Raw genomic sequence first — 19,243 nt, 5'->3', positions numbered from 1 at the left:
TTGGACAAGCAAAGCAAAGACTTTTTAGCCCACTAAAGTCCAAGTAGTGGTCAGTAATTGACTATTGCCTGGACCTGTTAAGCCAGGATAGCTAGATCTCTAGTAAAAAGAGAGGGTTGAAATAGCTACACTTTTAAGTTCTTATTTCCAAATTTCTACAAACACTAATCTGACAAATAAGGGAATTAGTAGAAGAATAAATGTCCTAGTCTCATACATGGTGATTAGGCTGGAACTGGAACCCAGGACAGGAGATTGTTTGTACGGAAGGTGTATTAGCTATCCATTGCTGCATCACAAATTACCCTAAAGTTTAATGACTCAAAAAAACATTAATCATTTATTTTTTCTAGCAATTTCTCCTGGTCAGGAATTCATGAATTGCCTGGCTGGGTGAGTCAGGCTTCTTAACATCTTCATGAGCAGCAGACATCTGAAAGGTTGCCTAGGGCTGGGAGATCCACTTCCTACATGGCTCAGTCATGACTGCTAGTTGATTCCTCTTTATATGGTCCTCTCCGCAGAGCTGTTTGAGTGTTTGCAGGAAATGATGGCTTGTTTTCACCATAGGAAACAATACAAGAGACAAAATCTGAAGTAACAGTATGTTTTATGATCCAGCCCTGGAAGTCATACATCATTTCTATGGCTGTAGTCTATTGCTAATACATGCCAACCCTGTTTCAGGGCCAACTCTGCTCCTCTGCCAGATGTGTTGTTTTGGACCAGCACCTAAATTCCAAGTCCGTTTCTTCATTTATAATAGAAAAATAACTACTTCCTTTCAGGACCGTTTTTTATGATTAAGAAATACAGAATTATCAAATGTTGCTTAGCATAATGAGTGGCCCCACAATGGGCACTACTTAGAAGTGTTTTAATTTTCCTTAGCGTCCTCAGGAAGTCTGTCCTTATTCTTCTAAAATGTAAACTCTGAACATCCCGTTTCATTTTACCGCTGGAGAGGCGAGTCAGTCCTGCCCACCCTACCGACTCCAACTCAGATCCAAAGTAGGACTACAGTGGAAGCGGAACTCTAGTTTCCGGGGAGTGATTCCAGCGCCCGGAGTTCATTGTAAAATGGACCGGAAGTGGCTCCGGAGGCTCTCTTTCCGTCGCGGAGGGCATTTGCTGGCAGCCATTGCGACGACTCCCCTACGGCCGCAGCGTCCGCGTGGCGGTGGTGTTGGGGCGCCCTGAAAGCAAACTGGCTGGGCGCCTGGAAGTCGTCCTCCTCGGCTAATCCATGCCGGGTTGGAGGCTGCTGACGCAGGTCGGCGCCCAGGTGTTGGGTCGAGTCGGGGACGGCCTGGGTGCTGCTCTGGGCCCGGGGAACAGGTAGGAAGGTGTGTGAGAGTCTCCTACGTGCACAGCCGCATCCTGGAGCAGTGGAATGGCCAGATGCAGTTGGGCTTCCCTTGGGTGGAGGAGGAACGGGCTCTGGTTCAGACGTGGGACACCGAGGAATAAGGGCCGCTAATCTAAGGAAGCACGTTCTAAGGGATTGAAGTGGTGATTTTTAAAAAACGCTTATGAGCCAGCCACTAGCAGCAAATGCTATTAGTAGCAATTATATCTTCCAATTAGTGAGTGTTTGCTAGGTACTAAGTATCCTGCTGTGTGTATTAGGTACCTTATCTCATGTAGCCTCACGTCTGCAAACTAAGGTTTACAGATAAAACTAAAGGTTAGAGAGGGGAGTTAATTCGCCCAAAACTACTCAGCTAATATGTGGAAACTTGGGAATCTAACCTAAATTTACCTAACTACAAAAGGAGAGTAGACTGCAGAAAGCTTTACTTCTGTTTTTACCCTCCATGCAAGAATTAAACCCCTTCTTCCTGATCTCTACTCACTAAGGTCTTTGTTGGTACGTTCACCTGTTCGTAGGTTATGCCTTTTTTGTATCTTTTAACTTTGCACACCCAGTTTCTTCAGTTCTTTGAACCTAGGCCATGTCATTGCAGGGAGGAGGTGAGCTTATTACACAAAGATCAGTATGCCACATTCTGCCACCTCCACTGAATGTAAAACTATTAGGTACATGTTCACATGGGTTAGTGGCTTCTCATGTCTATATGTAGAACTGGGTTTTTCGGCGGAAGTGGAGAGGGGCATCTTTTTACCTGCGAGGAGAAAATTTTTTTTCTCCAGGGTAACCACTAACAGTTTAAATGTGAGCCTTATCAGAAGGAATGTTGGGGGTGGGGGGGACGGTGAGGGAGAGTTTGGAGGGATGGAAAAAAGGTGTACAGAATCCAAGCCCTTTCCTAAGGCCCTGACTACACTTTACAATTTGTGACTTCCCTTTTCTGTATTAAATGGAGGAAGTTTTTAAATTGTGGTTTTGTTTTTTTTTTTAATTTTCCTTTTTATAGAACACATCTCTGGCTTTTTGTTAGAAGTCTTCATGGAAAGAGTGTTACTTGGTGGGATGAGCATCTTTCTGAAGAAAATGTCCCATTCATTAAGCAGTTGGTCTCTGCTGAAGATAAAGCCCAGTTAGCAAGTAAACTATGTCCTCTGAAAGATGAACCGTGGCCTATACATCCTTGGGAACCAGGTGATTATTTTGTATTTGATGGGCTCTCATTTCCTAATTATTGTGTGGCTGGACACATTTAAAATCTAGTGACTGCTTGATAAATTTATCATTTCTTGAATTTATTTTTCACGTGCTATGTCTGTTTTATTGTGGTTTGTTTTTGCGAGTTTATTTCCAACTTCCTAGTCTAGTTTTAGTGAATGTCTGGTGATTAATAAAGACCTCCTTGAGAAGCTGTTTTATAGGTGAAAGGAGAATCATTCTGCATACATTCTCTTGTTTACCTCAGCTAAAAAGAATATAAGTCGAGAAAGAAAGGCTGGAAGAGTATGATGTAAATTGCTTTGATGTTCAGTTGGGATGCTCTAGCACTGTAGTTTGGGCAAGCATAATAACCCCTGAATCCGTTCTTTGTGTCCAGTAGGTTGCTAAACCCATGTATGGCCAGACCAAGAAGAATAAGGCCTTTTCTATTGAGTGTGTGGTCCCTGGTTAGGGTTTATTGTGACAGTTGAATTGGATACTTAACAAAACTTCTTAGGCAACTTTACCAATTTATGCAAGAAATCTAAGTGTTTTGTAGAGTGACATTTTAGCAATATATGACCAGTTGTGGCATCTCTATAGCCTCAGCTGTCTTCTTAGAGTTTGAGTGATAGATGTTTTCTAATGAATAAAGTTGGATAAGAATTGATATTAGGAAAGCAAAATGATGAATTTATCATGCCCTATATGAATGCCATTATTTCTAACTTATCTATTTTCTTTATTTCATACATTTATATTTGTTCATTTTACAAATATTTGTTGAGTACCAGTGTCATGCCAGGCATGGTTGAAGGCACATCTGTAAAGAACAGTCGTATTTTACTCTGTGAATATATTAGCATATTTCTTACATGCCTGCTCCTCATAGTGAAACCTGTTATAGGAAAAACAATTTCATCATGTTGGCAAATATTGAAAAAGCTTTTGTTCACATTGCTTTGGTTTTAATTGCCAGGTTCCTCTAGAGTTGGCCTTGTTGCCGTGAAGCTGGGCATGATGCCTTTGTGGACTAAGGATGGTCAGAGGCACGTGGTCACATTACTTCAGGTAAGAAAGAAACAGAGACATAAGGGATATATATGTGTTCCAAGATCTGTTTGTGTAAACCTTAACAAGCATTTGTATCCTGAAACATGGAACTGTATGGTGAAGAAAGGGGTAATGTTGAACATAAATAGTATTAAAGAACTTATGATGGTTTCAGGAATGTTCTGACCCTTGCCTGAGCAATGACCTTCTGATACTGGTGTTGGGATAACGGGAGCAATGAATTGTTTTTTTAAGTATAACCTAGCTTTTTACAGATCCACTTGTTTACTTCATAATAGGAAAAAATCTCACTCCCATTTTATTTTCTTTTATGGAGTTCTTTCAACTCCAAATTACAGTTTTGATCTTTTTGCAACAGAATATAATACTCTTGTCTGGTGAAGCTGTATTTTGTTCACTAAAATAAGCTATAATCTAACACATGAGAATGTGAGTCCTGAGACCAGAATACCTGAGTTGCAGTCCTGATTTTGCCACTTGCTGGCTGTGTTCCTTAGAATACTGCACCTCATCTGTAAAAGATACTCTATTCTGTAAAAGAAATAATTATGACCTACCTCAAAAGATTGTTGTATAGATTGCACAAGATGATAAATGTCAGGTACTTGAAACAATGTTAAGTGTCCACTAAATATCAGCTAATATTGTTTTTATTATTGTTATTTTATTGTTGTAGAAAGATCACTGATAAGAAATTATCATTTCCCAAATCACTTTGAACTCAGTTGATCTTTGGGGCTTAGTCTTAGGCAAGTAATGATACAGGTGATGATTATTAAAGAGCTCATGCACCTAAGTGCTTTGGAGTGCTAATAAGGCACAAAGAATCTGTAGACCCTTTGCAAATTATTATTGGCTCTCAATGATCAAGTATAAGACAATAGTTTTGTGAACTCTGAAGAAACTGGGGGTGCTTTCAGGAATGGCTGGTGAGATTGTAAATTGGTACAAAACCATTTTGGAAAACACTTTAGCATTATGTGGCAAAATTGAGACAGGTAAGCTTTGTAGTCTAGCAGTTCCACTCCGAAGTATTACTAGAAAACTTGAACAGTAGCATCACACTTAATCCCAACAAACTGGAAATAACCCAAGTGTCTGTCCACAGTGGAACAGGTAAACAAATCATGTTATATTCACATAGTGAAATGCTGTACGGCAATGAAAATGAACAGAATAGAGCTACACACCGTATAGATGAACCTTACAAATATGTTGAGTGAAGTGAGACATGGAAGAGTAGGTAAAATCTGATTCCATTTACATAAAGTTTAAACAGGCAATTCTAAATATATTATTAAGCAATACTTTCACATACAGTAATTATTTAAAAAAAGTAAATGGTTACCATAAATGTCAAGAGTTATTTCTAGGGCAGTGCTTCTCAGACTTCAGTGAACCTCAGAATCACTTAGAGGTCTTCTAAAACACAAAGATTCTGATTCATTAGGTCTGGATTGAGGCCTGAGAATCTGCATCTTTATTAAGTTTTCAGGGGATCCTAACACTGCTTGTCTAGTGACCATACTTTGAGAACTCCTGCTCTGGGGTAAAAACATGAGTTGGTGATTGGGAAGAGACACACACAGGCTTTTGGGATTTTAATTCTTGAACTGGGTAGTGGTTACATGTACATTTTGTTTATACTCATTTTGTCATATATTTATGTTCTTTTCTGTATGTTGTATTTAATCATTTCCTTTAAAGATTTATGTTTTTAAGATGTGGTTGGTGTTAGAGGAAAGATGAGGTAAGTAACTGTAGGGAATTCCTATTTGTCCTAAAGTCTCAATGTGGCTGGTTTGTGATGTTAAAATATATATTGGCACATGCTTAGTTTGTTTTTTGTTTGTTTGTTTTTAGGTACAAGACTGTCACGTCCTAAAATATATTTCAAAGGAAAACCATGATGGAAAAATGGCAGCCCTGTCTGTCGGAGGAAAAACTGTATCACGTTTTCATGTAAGGATGTATTTTCATAGCTAGAATACTGCATTTTTCGTTAGTTTCAAATCTGGATGAGTTTATGTTTTGAGATTGTTCCACAGCCACAAACTTGCATTTGTTTGTGAGGTAATTGTGTATTTGGGGGAGGCAGTCTGGCACAGCCATTTTGCCCAGGAGTCTGGAAGACTTTTGAGTTTGTTCTGATACCTCTCCCTATATCTGGAACAGGTAATTTTACCTCTCAAAGCTGTAGTGTTTGTACATCTGTACAATGGGAATAAAAATACTACTTCCCTAATAGGTTTATCACAAGGATTAAATTAGGTTTTTCAAATGTGCCTGGAATATAATAGACACTCAGTAGATTTGGTTATTTTGTTATTGTTTTATATTTCATTTCACTTTCTTCCTATGGAAAATTGTCTTAATTCTTGACACAAAGAGCATGTGGAAATTAATTTTGTGTATTCTATAAGGAGCTTTCAGTTTTTGGGAGAAAGCTGTATAAGAACCCACATCAGATTTTTTAATCAAGCATTTTTTTCCTAAGAAGAGTACTGAGTTTGTAGTTTTAAGTTTGGAAAAGCTGCCCATTGAGTATCCTGTATTAAATAACTAAAACCAGAAAATCTTTCTTGAAATGGTGATGGTTTTCACTAAACATCTTTCAGTTTACTACAATACGTTGCTTATTTTTTTCATTGTAAATTGTTTATGAAATGAACATGGCAGAAATTAGGATACAACCCATACTCTCTGACTGTCAAAACTATCAGGTTGTTATTGTGTACCTACTGACTACTCTACTTTCTTATCATAGTTAACTTTTATTGAACATTTATTACATGCCAGGTGCATAAGCATTAGACCTTTTTCATTTGTTACTTTATGTAAAGTTTTCAGCCTCTGAGGCTAACACAGTTAACAAACTCATTCAAAGTCACCCTCTGGTAAGAAGAGGCAGAGTGACAGACTCCAGAGCCTTACTTAACTGTGTCTTGATATCTACCCACTGGGAGCTCATAGGCTAGTGCGGAAATAAACCAGCCATCCCAGTACAATACTATAAATCCAAGGAGCGCAGAACCGGAGACAGCCAGTTCTGCTAGGGAAAATCCCAGGAGGTTTCCCAGGGAGAACTGAAAGGAAATGTGTGGTGTGTGAAGGAGTTCAGACTTCATCTTGTAGACTTTGAGGAGCTTTCTAAATTGTTTAGGTCAGTAAGTTGTTCAAATTGTTGAATTAATTAACTAAAATTTAAAAAATCTGATAGGAGGGAAGACTTTTTAGGAGATTGTTCTAAGAGACCGGGGGAGAGTTGATAAGGGCCTTTAGAAGCAAGGCAGTTGCATTGAGAGTGGAAGGTGCAGGGATTGGAAAGGAATGGGTGGGAGGATCCAGCTAGGTCAATGCAGATGCCGTACCCTGGGATAGGAACAATAAGGGAAGCTTTGGAGGAAAGAGATGTTTGAGGTGTTTACAGGAAATCATAGTTCTATAAATGGTGAGAAACATTGATTGGTCAGTGAGTGGTGGTGGAAGTCATTGGAATCTGTGACATGGTTTATTTTGTTTTGTGTTAGAGAAGTTAGCTATTTTGAATATTATGGTAGTATAGTCCATTTATTTTTCTTTAAAGCTTTATAGTAATATCTATCCTGCCGTTCTTGACAGTTTATTGACTAACAAACTTAGGTTTCAAATAACTCCCTAGTAATTATAAAGTACAATGAGATAGTTATGGGAACTTTAAAAAAAAATCAAGTGTTTGACTTTTTAAAAATGTGTTAATATGTACCAGCCTTCATATGAATAATTCTTTGGTTTGATAGATGCCACTGTTTTCTAATTGATTGTACTTCTGTGTTTTTGTGATGACTAGCGTCATCATCTTCATTTTCATTACCAGTTTTGTAAATTGATGACTTCATGACCTTGATATTTCTAAATCAAGCATGCTAGGTAATCCATTCCCAGCAGGTCTGTAAAGAGTGCTCCCTCTGAAATATGAGGTGGTGAGAAATCCAGTGATATGGGATCAGAGGGGTTGAGTTCTAATCCTGATTTCTACCTTTAGGTCCCCTTTACTCATCTTTTGAACATCTATTTTCTTACTCATAAAAAAGAGAATAGGACTTGATGGTCTCTAAATTATCTTTCAGTTCTGAAAGTCTCACATTGGTATTCTGAAGATTTTCATTCTCAAGAACAACTCTGGGGGAAAAAAGTACATGGGAGCTCAGTTTACTCTATTTTACTTAGTGATGAAGATGTGTTATAATCAAAATTTTATGAAAATACTTAGAGTATTACTATAACTTAGTAATAATTTAAAAATTATAGAAATGTTAGGTACTGCATTTTCATATTTGAAGCTGTTCATACATTTTCTCTTTAGCTTATTCTGATAGCCTTATTCTCTTCAGTGGTTGTATAGCACAGCAGGGTGATTTGGATGTTGTGTTCTAATGTTGCAGTGGATTTTGACCCACTTAATTTACATAAATTTCACTTCTCTAGCATAGAAAGTACTGCAAAGGCCCTTCTTGTGTGATTTCTTCAAGATATAAAATTTCTGAGTCCAAATAACATTTATTACAATATCAAGAAAATGCCTTGTCTATAAACTGACCTTTATTCAGAATGAAATGTGAAAATGAAGTTTTAACTTTGTAAGTAAAGCATTTTTGTTTGAAAATGAAAAACAGTTTTGAAACTAAAAGTATACAGACTTCCATACTATAGCTCTCAGAGAAAATGCAAATTGATTATAGAGGATTTTTTAAAAAATGAAGACCTATGAATATAAAATTTCATATATCAACATTTGGAAATAATTAAATCAGTTTTTTTATGATAGTGTTAGAACTTTTTTTTTAATCTGTAAAGAATTTATACCTCCAAAAAATTAGACTACGTTGCCGTTTTTATTTTGTACCTTATTATAAATAAAAACTGTTGTGGTACATAGTGTTTTTGAATGAGTAAGTCAAGTGGCCCTAAACATTGATTAAATCAATTCATCTTAGGAGCAGAGGCATTTTCATTGTGGGAAGGATAATTGCAGAGAACTTTGAAGTGAGGGGAAAGAATGCAACCTCATAGATGGGATTATTCAAGTGTGACAATACTGTCAGTCTTTTAAATTGCCTTTTGAAATGATTTACGTATTTAGAAGCTTGACAAAGAAAAAAAAAAGTCTTTTACACTGCTTCTGGTTTTAACTCTACTTGAGCATTTGGTTTTCCTCCTGACTGATACCTAATTAGTTTTATAATATTTTGATTTTAAAAGAAAAAAGTACTCACTATTAGTGAAATTGGATGATAATTAAGAAGTATGTTTTACCTTGGTTCTATTTATGGTTTAGTCTAAAAAGTTACTTAGATTGAGATGTTTATATTGTCTGTTTTGTATTACTAAAAAAGTAAAGGATTTTTCTCAGAAGCCTCCATATATGCTTAAACTTGGCATTAACAAAATAATAATATGGTTTTAAAATCATGTGGAATATGTGAATGTCAAAAATAAACTTGAAGTCTATTCTAAAATTTATTAAATCTGAATTTGATACATCAGGAAAATAATTTCAAGGATCCCTACTGTTAAATGAAAATTTTGTGTTTGCTGCTATTGCAGAAGTGAGTATAATTGAAGATGAAAAGCAGGAGACTTGGTAATAGTGGTGTTGGGTGTTAGTGTTAGATTTCAGCGTGTGGGAAATAAAACCATAGAGAATGATTGGAATGAATTTGTGTTATCATTCTTTTGGAGGAAAAGTTAGCTTCTTGGGAAAACTCTATGACATATAAAATAGTTTTCAGTGGACATCAAAGTAGAGCTTCTTGGCATTTGTTGTATGGCTCCACTGGAGAGCTCCAGGGAGATTCTTATTAAGTTGTAGACTGATACAAAAATTTAAGTTCTGTGCTTACAGGCCAGTGCCACCCAATTTCTTGTCACCTATAGGCAACTGAGTAAGTTATAAAGGGGTACTAATGGTTTACATTTTAAACTGAGCAAGTAACTAAAGTTTACTGAATATTCACATGTTCTACAAGCAAGTCTGACCATGCAAGCACTCCATTGGAATTTGGGGGGAGGACACTTTGTTATTATCAGTGTCATCTTGAGTTAGTTAGGGTTTTTCAGTTGTTGCTATTTTTGCTTTAAAATTATGAGTAACTGTTGGTTTGGTTTTATAATAGTTTAGCTTCTTGCCAATTTGTTCATCCTCAGAGTAAGTCATGATACATATTTTAGGCCTATAATTTTACAGTAACTAGACCTGAAGATAGAGACCACAAACACAGTAATGTCGTGTTCCAAGAACTGATGCAGCAGAATAGAAAAGTGGGAGGAGTTAGACAAACTTTACACCCAGATGGATGCCTGTCCTTTATCTTCTGTTTCTTTTTACCATTTGTCCCTGCTACTGTGCTTAGCTATAAAGCTAGAGACACAGATGAATGAAAAACAGCCTCTACTATCCAGGTGCTCACAGGTCAGCATGCTGACCAACATGTGAGTAGCTAAGTATTTGTGATATGGACAATAATTGAGATACATTCAGTGGCTAGTGTTGTTATAGACAAAGGAGCAATGTGCTCTGGTAAGGCTGCTCAGAGAGAGGTCTGAATAGGAAATATAACTGAATTTAGTACTAAAGACATGTATTTATATTTCCCAATGTGAAGAGTGCCTCTTTCACCAGAATAAAACCAACAGAGGTATATCTACCTGCTCTTCCCTCTTCCTCAACTTTGAAGCTTTGGAGATGCAGAGTAGGGAGGAAATCACAGCTGAAGAGAGTGGTGCAGATAGATAGAAGTAAGCATATATAGAGTACCATAGCCACTGGGGGCCTGCAGTTTCTTTATGGTTAGACAGTTGAGAGAGAAAGAAGAGCAGGAAAATAGATATACCTATGTTAGTTATATTGTGATGAAAGAGGCACTCTTCAGGAAATATAAAGGGGTATAACTTTTTTGTCAAGTCCTATAGCAATCTATATCGAGTCGTAAGAATTAAGATGAGGGGAAGACCCAGGAATTATAAGAAAAGAAGATGTCCATAGGTTTTGTTTTTAATGACACGGATTGTAGTGATATTTACAATAGCAGAACAGAAGGCAGGGGTGGAGAGCAGACAGCAGGATCTACCAGGAGCTGGGGATATAGCAGCAACTAAAGCAAGTCTCTGCTTTCAGGAAACTTACATTTGGGTAGGTTTGGGGGTGAAATGGGGAGGCTGTTGCATAGAACAGGGGTCCCCAACCCCTGGGCTGCAGACTGCTTTGTGGCCTGTTAGGAACCGGAGACTACACAGCAGGAGGTGAACGGCAGATGACTGAGCATTCGTTAACACTTGAGCTCTACCTCCTGTCAGATCAGTGGCAGCCTTAGATTCTCATGGGAGCATGAACCCTCCTGTGAACCGTGCATGCAAGGGATCTAGGCTGCATGCTCCTTATGAGATTCTAATGCCTGATAATCTGAGGTGGAACAGTTTCTTCGGGAACTACTTTTCTTGCTGCCTCCACTGGTCTGTGGATAAATTGTCTTCCATGAAACTAGTCCCTGGTACCAAAAAGGTTGGGCACTGCTGTCATTGAAGACATAGAAACAGTAAAAAATGTGTGTCATGACACGTGGAGATAAATGCTTTGAAGGGTAGTACTAAAAATGTAAAGGACTTTTCTCAGAAGTTTCCTGGTATGCTTAAAAACTGATATTAATAAAATAATATGCCTTAATAAAATAATAAGTCTGACGGGATAAGTGACAAAAAATGGTGCTATTTCAGATTGAGTAATTAGATAAGTTGATGTTTTGATGGATACCTGAATACGTATGGGAGCTAGTCATGCAAAAATATGGCAGAAAAGCATTCTAGGCAGAGGCAATAGGATGTGCAAAGGTCTTGAGGCCGGTGTTTGATGTGTTCTTGGGCCAATAAGGGAGTGTATTTTTTCTAAAGCAGGGTGATTCAGGAGTAGAGTAAAAGATGAGGTCAGATTGTGTAGAACCTTTTAAACCATGGTAAGGACTTAGGACTTGATTCTGCAAGAGGTAGAAGACACTGTATAAATATGATACAGCTCAAGTTTTAAAATGATAATGCCAGCCTGTGAATTGAGAACAGGCCAGAGAGTCAGGAGTTTGGAAGTTTGGAGACCAGTTAGGAGGCTGTTTAAATAATCCAGGCAGAAGACAGTGGATGAGGGTTGACATTGGGTGAGATGGTAAGTGGTTGGTGTGGACTGCATTTTTAAATAGTCTGGAGGAATTGCTGATGAATGGGACGTGGAATGTGAAGAAGAAAAGAATCAAGGGTGACTACAAAATTTTTGTCCTAAATAGAAGCATTATGGAGTTACCTTTTTTATTGAAATTTGGAAGGCCAGGGAAGGGCTGGCTTGATGAACGGAGTTGAGTTCAGTTTTAGACACATTAAGCTTAAGTTTCTATATGACATTGAAGTGGAGATAATGACTTGGCAGTTGGACATATGAATTATAGTTCAAAGTAGAATTTGGAATTGAAGTTAGAAATGTGGGGATATTCACATATATGAGAACTGAGAGAGTGGTAACTGGAAGCCGAGAGAAAGTCTTGCATAGAGATAGTGGGTGACTTGTGTTATAAGCATTGCTGTTAGATTCAGTAAAGTGACTATCAACCAGTGTGGTTGACCATATGGAGATCTTTGGTGGATGACAAGCACTTTCCATTGAGTGCTAGGGGCTGAAAGCGCCTGATTAAACTGGGTTCACAGAATGGGAGGAGAGAGTAGACTCATCAAGTCTTTCAAGGAGCTTTGCTGTAAGGGGGAACAGATAAATTAGCTAAAGAATATGTGGTCAAGAAAAAGTTTGTTTTAATCTGTGAATTATTGTGACATGTTTATATAGTGATAGGAAAGTTCCAATAGAAAGGGGAAAAAATGAAAATATCTTTAGAATAGAGTGGGGACAATTTCAGGAGGAAACCATTGATAGGTGAGAAGGGATGGGAATTAGTGCTTTTAATAAAAGTATGGAAAGTTCATCTAGCAGCATGATTTCTAACCCCATTTTGACATAGAAATCATGTAAGGTGCTTGAAAATTAGCAGTGCCTGGACCCCACACCAGACAGTGAGGTTACAGTCTCTTAAGCAGAGTGCCCTTGGCATTGGCATTTTCTAAAAGCTCTTCATGTGCATCTCGTGTAACCTAGAGTAGGGTGGGAGGATAATGGTATTAATATATAAGTGCTGGTATAGACGGTTTGATTTGGTAACAGCATGGGGAAGTTCTCTTAATTCTTTGACTTGATGAACTCAAAGGAGGAAGAGGAAACGGCTGAAGATTTTAGAAAAAGATGTGACATAGTTTCCTTAGAGAATGTGAAAATGATTTAACCAGAGATATGTAGATTGGCCAGGCCACATTTGAGATTCTGAAGTTTGTGAACATAACATTTTAATATAACATACCATATTTTCTTCCAGTTGAGAATAAGCGCAGAATAGGCAGAGTTGATTTTTTGAGGTTGAGGTTCTTGATACAGACAGTCCCTAGTCGGAATTTAAATATGAGCACAACTCTTTATTTTTCTGCAGAACAGAGGTCTTTCCTAGTGTACTATATTTGAACACTATGTACATGGTTGGAATCTAAATAAGGTTATTCACGGAGATGTAATAACATATAGCTATAAATCTCACCTACCTTAAACAAGGGGAATTGGGTGCCCTTTGTTCATTAAGGAATAAGGTATGCTTTGATTTATTTTCTGGGGTATTAATAACTTGGTTTAGATCTCTATGCATTCAATTCCACCTTCATTTTCAATGTATTACTTATATGTGCTGCTTTTCCTCTAGAAACCTACACACATATTGGAATTTTACCGAGAACTTGGATTGCCGCCAAAACAGAAAGTTAAAATCTTTCGTATAACAGATAATGCTGCACTTAAACCAGGTAATCTGAGGGTCAGGGAGAGGCGGGAGGTAAAAATACCCAAATATTAGATTTGTTTAATGTCATCCCTTTCAATAAAGCCACATCTAAAATGCAAAGTCTCAAACACTTGTTTTTAAATGAAAAAACCATATCTGATTTAATCACTAGGAGCAAACAAGTCTTTTTTTTTTTTTTTAAGTAGAAAAACCTGTAGAGAACTCTTCGCTTTCTGTGAAAGAGGGAGGAATACTTTGGTTTTTAATGTAGAGAGAATTTAACATTTTAAAAAGCCACCTCAAAGAAATACAACAACTTTTAAAATTCAGAGATTACTGTTCACAGCCTGGCATTCCTAAAAAATAGCCAGGTTCTTGCTTAGATAGAAGAACTCAAGAAAATATAACAGAAGGGACCAACCATAACACCTCAATGTAAAGATTCTTACTTAAAAATTCCAAGGTATTTTGCCTAATCCAAGGAATGTCAAAAGAGTAAAGATTTGTCCTATGATTACATTGGTTCATATGGTTAGCAAAATACAACATTTCGATGTCTGAACTTCAGAAAAGCTCCCTGATCTCTGAACTTGAGTTCTGACAAGAAGATCGTAGTAGAATGCTGTTTTAAGATTTGGTATTTAATATCTGAACTGAACTGCTTGAAGTAAAATATAGTTGCAGTAGGCTCTTATTGGTGTGACAGAGGATCAGCCTTGATATAAGGTAGAATTAAAAGTATTCTTTGAGGTTAAGGTTTTGCAATTTTAAGGCAAAGTAAAGGGAATTAAACAAATATAAAAATTAGTAGAGGTACTTAATTCATTGTATATTAGAATAGTTTATAATGGGAATACTTTAAATATAAAGAGATAATTCTAAAATATTTGGTTGTATAGACAGTTCTGAAGCACTTTTTAATATTCTTATTGGTATTAACACATCTAACTTTCTTAAACTCTTTGTTTATGTTTATCGTAAAGATAAAATTAAGCCCACATTAACTTGCTGTAGCTCGATTCATGTAAAAATTTTTGTGAGTCCAGAGTCAGTTCTGATTTCTGACCTCATAAAAGGTCACTTTTAATTTTTTTAAAAATTAATACTATTTTTGATTGACAAATCATAATTATATATACATATGGGGTGATAGTATGATGTTTTGATAATATGTAGATAATGTGGAATGATTAAATCTCTGCATTCATTCAAGGTTTTTCTCTGCCTATATAAATCCAAGTTGGGTCCTAAATTAAAGGAGGTTCCCCCCTGAAATCCTACAGCCCTTTATTGCTTATATTAAATAAACTATAACTATAATCAAATTTCAGTTACATTCTCTACTACAGTGATTTCTGACATTTAAAAAAGTGTATCTTATTTAAAGATGTTAATGTTTATTCTTCACCAAGATAACATATTTCTGTCTGTCGGGGGCCATGTCTTACATTCTTGAATTTGTAGCTGCACATATTTGTAAGTGTCCTATAAATGTTTGCTAATTAATTGCCAAATAGTTCTCATAAATGTTAGTTTCAAGTTTATGTAAACAATATTATGAAGGGCTTTGATTTGTCACAAAATTTAAAATTTTTTAAAATAATATTTCCCAGGTGCGTTTAAGGTAAGACTTTATTTGCATACAACTAGTTTTGTAAATGTTTCTATATAAAATTAAAAGAGTATAAAGGCAATTTTTTGCTATTCTAAATATCTAGGCGTGAGCTGGAGGACTATATGTTACTGGTACAATGAGTAAGTAGTCACCCAAAATCTGATATGTAGAGGCTTTATATAGATGCTATACATACCATGATCATTACCCAGCATATGAGGGACTTGGGTACAAGTAATTGTTTCCTGTTTCTCCAATGTGTGCAAGATATTTCATCAAGCCCCAACATGTTTTAGTTGTTTTTGTTTTCCCTATGTGAAAACAAGACATATATCTTAATTCAGTATACTGTTATTCAGCAAAACAACCAAGAATCATCAGATTTCTGTGTTTAACAGCAAGAACATTGTGATGTCATGGGAATCACTCATTTCGAACTAGCACCACTTTTGGTCTCCGTGAAGGCACCAGTCTGTCAGTCAGGTATGGTCTGGTGCCTTCAGCCTAGCACTGTGTGCCTTGTACTGGGCCATATCGTTCTGACCCATACATCATCAATCAAAAGACATGTTTGTTGAATAATTTCATTGTTTGGAAATTTCTAATTGCAGAAGAGAATCTCTTAACTGTTTTTGAAATCAGATAGCTAGAAGCCTTCCTGGATATAGTTTACGTTGAATAAAGTTGTTTCTGTGCTGTGAAATTTCATATTGATTGTTCATTTTCTTTTCATAAGGCACGCCTCTCTATGCTGCTCATTTTCGTCCTGGACAGTATGTGGACGTCACAGCCAAAACGTAAGTCCTCATAGCAAGTTATCTTTTCCTTTTGTTTCCTCTATTAAGAGAGAACAGAGTAAGTGAAAGAAGTACAGTCTTTCAAGTCAGTGAATAACAGATAAATATACTTCTCATTCTTAATTCAGCTCTTTAATGCTACCTACTATACTGGATTTTAAATTGTGCCAAATTAGTTGTATTTAAAGAGTTCATCTCAGGTTATAGCTTTTAAATTGAGATATATGCTTCTTGAAATGGGGCTAAAAGAAAGGTCACATTATTCAGATTCTTCAGAAGTTGGACCTAATTCTGTTTTGAAGACCAATGACAACATGCAGTTTGGTGAAAAATACGTTAGCAATACTGTTTAAGTTCTTTTGAGATTATTGTGTAGTCTAGTTATTGGTTGTTCTTTCTAATTCTAGGTAACAGTTAAATTATAAACATAGTATTTGTGACAGTGGCTGTTGTGTTTAAGGTTTCCCCAAAGTAACGCTAAAGGTTTTTGTGACTCTAAAAAGCCTATCAGAAGTTGGAAAAAGAAATAATGTCATACCTTACTTCTCTTCAGTAGCATGACATGATTTCTCAGTACTGTGTAAATGAGACTTCTCCCATAAAAACTTTTTTTTAACACTTAAGTGTTTAATCTGGTAGAAGCAACATTGAGTTGTCACTTTATCAGAATTGCTGACTTGGGGGATATTAAGACTGGGTAGCGCTATTTTGGTACTGTAGCTTTTTCATACCTCACCATTTGTATCAAATGGCCTAGGTCAGTTCAGTACTGGCTATGTAATATCTAGAAAACATTTACATCTTAAAGAAGTCATTTTTCAAATATTTGTTTAGGTCACCTCACTATAGAATGAAATAGCCAAGCTCTTGTTATATAGAAACTGTTCAGTATAGATTATTGGAATCCATTGGACCTAGGCTAAACAAAACTCCAAATATCAGCTGTTGTTCATTTATCTTGTTTCTTGTACATAAATAATAATTTCATTTCTCTTGATGCTTCGGTTTTCTGCTTTTTGTTGCATGATAATGCTGCAGGGATTATTCTGACTGGGAACCCTCTGAAAAATAAGCCATTGTTTACAGGTGCTCTGGGATAGGTTTGTAATCACAGAGACTGAGCCAGAGCAGCTTTTATCAAAATAAACTGGGTGAGTGCTAGTATCACTTTCCATCACACAGTTAAGATGCATTCTTCCTAGTTTCAAACATAGGCCATTGCAAAAGCTGCTAGCTGCTTTAATAACCTTCATTTTGCTATTTTGAAATGAAATGTGGGATAGATTGGTAGTAAGGTGGGTCTTCTTCTTAGAGAGATTGTAAACCTATCCCCCTTTTTTTTTCCTGCTTCCTGATAATCGTGGACTCGTTCCTAGTTACAAGAACCCCTGAAATCACTGGTTCCTTGGTAACTCTGTTTTGCTTTCCTTTGGCAAGAACTCAAAATATTGGAGCTTAAAAGCTTTGATTTGGTTAGTTGGGGAAGTATGTGTGTTGGAAATCAGATTATTTTGTTACTTTTTGAATTATTACATATAAAATACCACATAGTAATTTTGTTAATTTAAACACAGTTAATGTGTGAATTCCATTATGTATTTTATACAACAAATGGGATATTCTAAGAATCCATGCAAAGTCAGAAACCTTTATTAACATTTGCCTTGTGGCTGGACTGGTGACTAACTTGGATTAGAGCCTAGCTTTTCAAATGCCTATCTAGCTTCAGTAAATACTTTCATCTCATATGCTTCTGTTTGGTTTCCTTGGCTTCTTAAAAGTGACTTTTAAAACTTCAGCTACCTTCTTGTAAGTGTAAAGTAGTAGAAGAACACTTGTTTTTTGGTTTTTTGTAAGATCATTTTCATAGAAAACAAGATTGTATAAAGCCATGCACCAGTTCTAGGATTAAGTAGCTGATAAGAGTTGGAATAACTAGCCCTGGGATTTAAAGTAGTGACCATCAACTCTGGAGAAGTGAGGACCTCCATTTGAGAAGATCACCATTATTATTATATGGGCTACTATACAGTATTCTGTTTAACTTTTACTGTATTAACAGTGGGACAGAGTTTACCTTGCATGTGTGTGCATACCTTCATGTGGTATTTACAACTTACATGAGAATGAATTGGACTTTATTTGACCTTCTGCTAAATGTTACCAATAACTATAGCTCTTGTAACTGACATGTTGTTATTGCTGTAAGGTACTTTTAAATGCTTGTAGGTTTATAGGATTCGTTGCCCTTCTCATCTGGAGCTGTTTTGAATGTCCTCCGAGTGCCGCATTGTATTTCCAGCTGCATATAGTCCTAGTTGCTGCTGCCTCCTCTCTGCCGCTGACCTCCCTGTGTTGTCATATGTGTGTACATGTACACATACGTGTGCATGCATTTGTTTAACTTTTTTTTCATTTTTAAACTCTTCTATCTTCTTTCCTTAATGCATTTTGGAACTCTGGGGCTCTATCTTCTGGATATTAATCCTGTTACAAGTGTGAACACTAGGGGAAAAATATGTGCAGTGACATGGTTAAGGGGGTGATGAAAGGACATGGATTTACAGGCTGGAGCAGTGGTTTTCATGCTTGAGTGGGCTTTATATTCTCCTGAAGGGTTAGTTGAGCACAGATTGATGGGCCCCACCCATGGAGCTTCTGATTCTGTAGGTGTGGGGTTAATACCTGAGAATTTGCATTTCTACCAAGTTTCCACATGATGTAGATGCTGCTGGTCCAGAAACACACATTGAGAACCGCTGGACTGGAAAATAGAAGATCGTCAGTTAAACCACTTTTTCTCCTCACTCCTCTACCTAGCACAGAATTCAGAATGCCTTTCTTTCCTTAACTCTGGTCGAATTATAACATATAAACATTTGTTTAAAAGCAAACAAATTTCATGTAATTAACACAGCATTGCCAATAAAAGTAGGCCTATTTATTACATTTTAGTTAGTATAAAACTGAAAACTAGTCTGTTTAGTAATTGGCTTTGTTATCTTTTCATTAGAAAAGAAAAATATCTCAATCTCTTAATTTCATATTTTTCTCATGTTGTAATAATTTTATATTTTTTAGTACTGTTTTCAATGTTTTTTTACCTTATACCTTTAGCTTTAATTGCTAAGTTAAATGTGCTTTAGAAATAACTAAGAAAATTTTTAAAAGGAACAAACATTGTCTACATTTCAAGAAAATAGTGTTAGTAGAATCTGTCTACCTCAGGAATGAAATTGTCTGCAGACAATTTTTTAAAAAGTGGCCTGTAATCAACAGTAATAGCTTCTTGAAG

At 36.5% G+C, this 19,243-nt stretch overlaps 1 protein-coding gene across 2 annotated transcripts in view; it reads left to right on the top strand.

Moving 5' to 3' along the window:
- Nucleotides 1-1,117: 1,117 nt before the first annotated feature.
- Nucleotides 1,118-19,243, top strand: part of MRPL3 (mitochondrial ribosomal protein L3) — a 39,194-nt gene continuing 21,068 nt past the window's right edge. The window contains exons 1-6 of one of the 2 annotated variants that reach the window (XM_021666622.2): nucleotides 1,118-1,338; nucleotides 2,379-2,563; nucleotides 3,549-3,640; nucleotides 5,507-5,605; nucleotides 13,459-13,558; nucleotides 15,888-15,948. In XM_021666622.2, coding sequence (XP_021522297.1) covers nucleotides 1,247-1,338; nucleotides 2,379-2,563; nucleotides 3,549-3,640; nucleotides 5,507-5,605; nucleotides 13,459-13,558; nucleotides 15,888-15,948 — 629 coding nt within the window. In that variant the 5' untranslated portion in view covers nucleotides 1,118-1,246. Of the gene's footprint in view, nucleotides 1,347-2,378; nucleotides 2,564-3,548; nucleotides 3,641-5,506; nucleotides 5,606-13,458; nucleotides 13,559-15,887; nucleotides 15,949-19,243 lie in introns of both variants that reach the window. The other variant, XM_021666623.2, reaches the window with a different exon arrangement.

The sequence above is a fragment of the Aotus nancymaae genome, unplaced genomic scaffold, assembly GCF_030222135.1.
Source record: "Aotus nancymaae isolate 86718 unplaced genomic scaffold, 86718_ANA_hifiasm-v0.15.2.pri h1tg000019l, whole genome shotgun sequence".
NCBI classification, from domain to species: Eukaryota; Metazoa; Chordata; class Mammalia; order Primates; family Aotidae; genus Aotus; species Aotus nancymaae.
The sequence above is the reverse complement of the archived record's forward strand: the minus strand, read 5'-3'. Positions and strand labels throughout refer to the sequence as shown.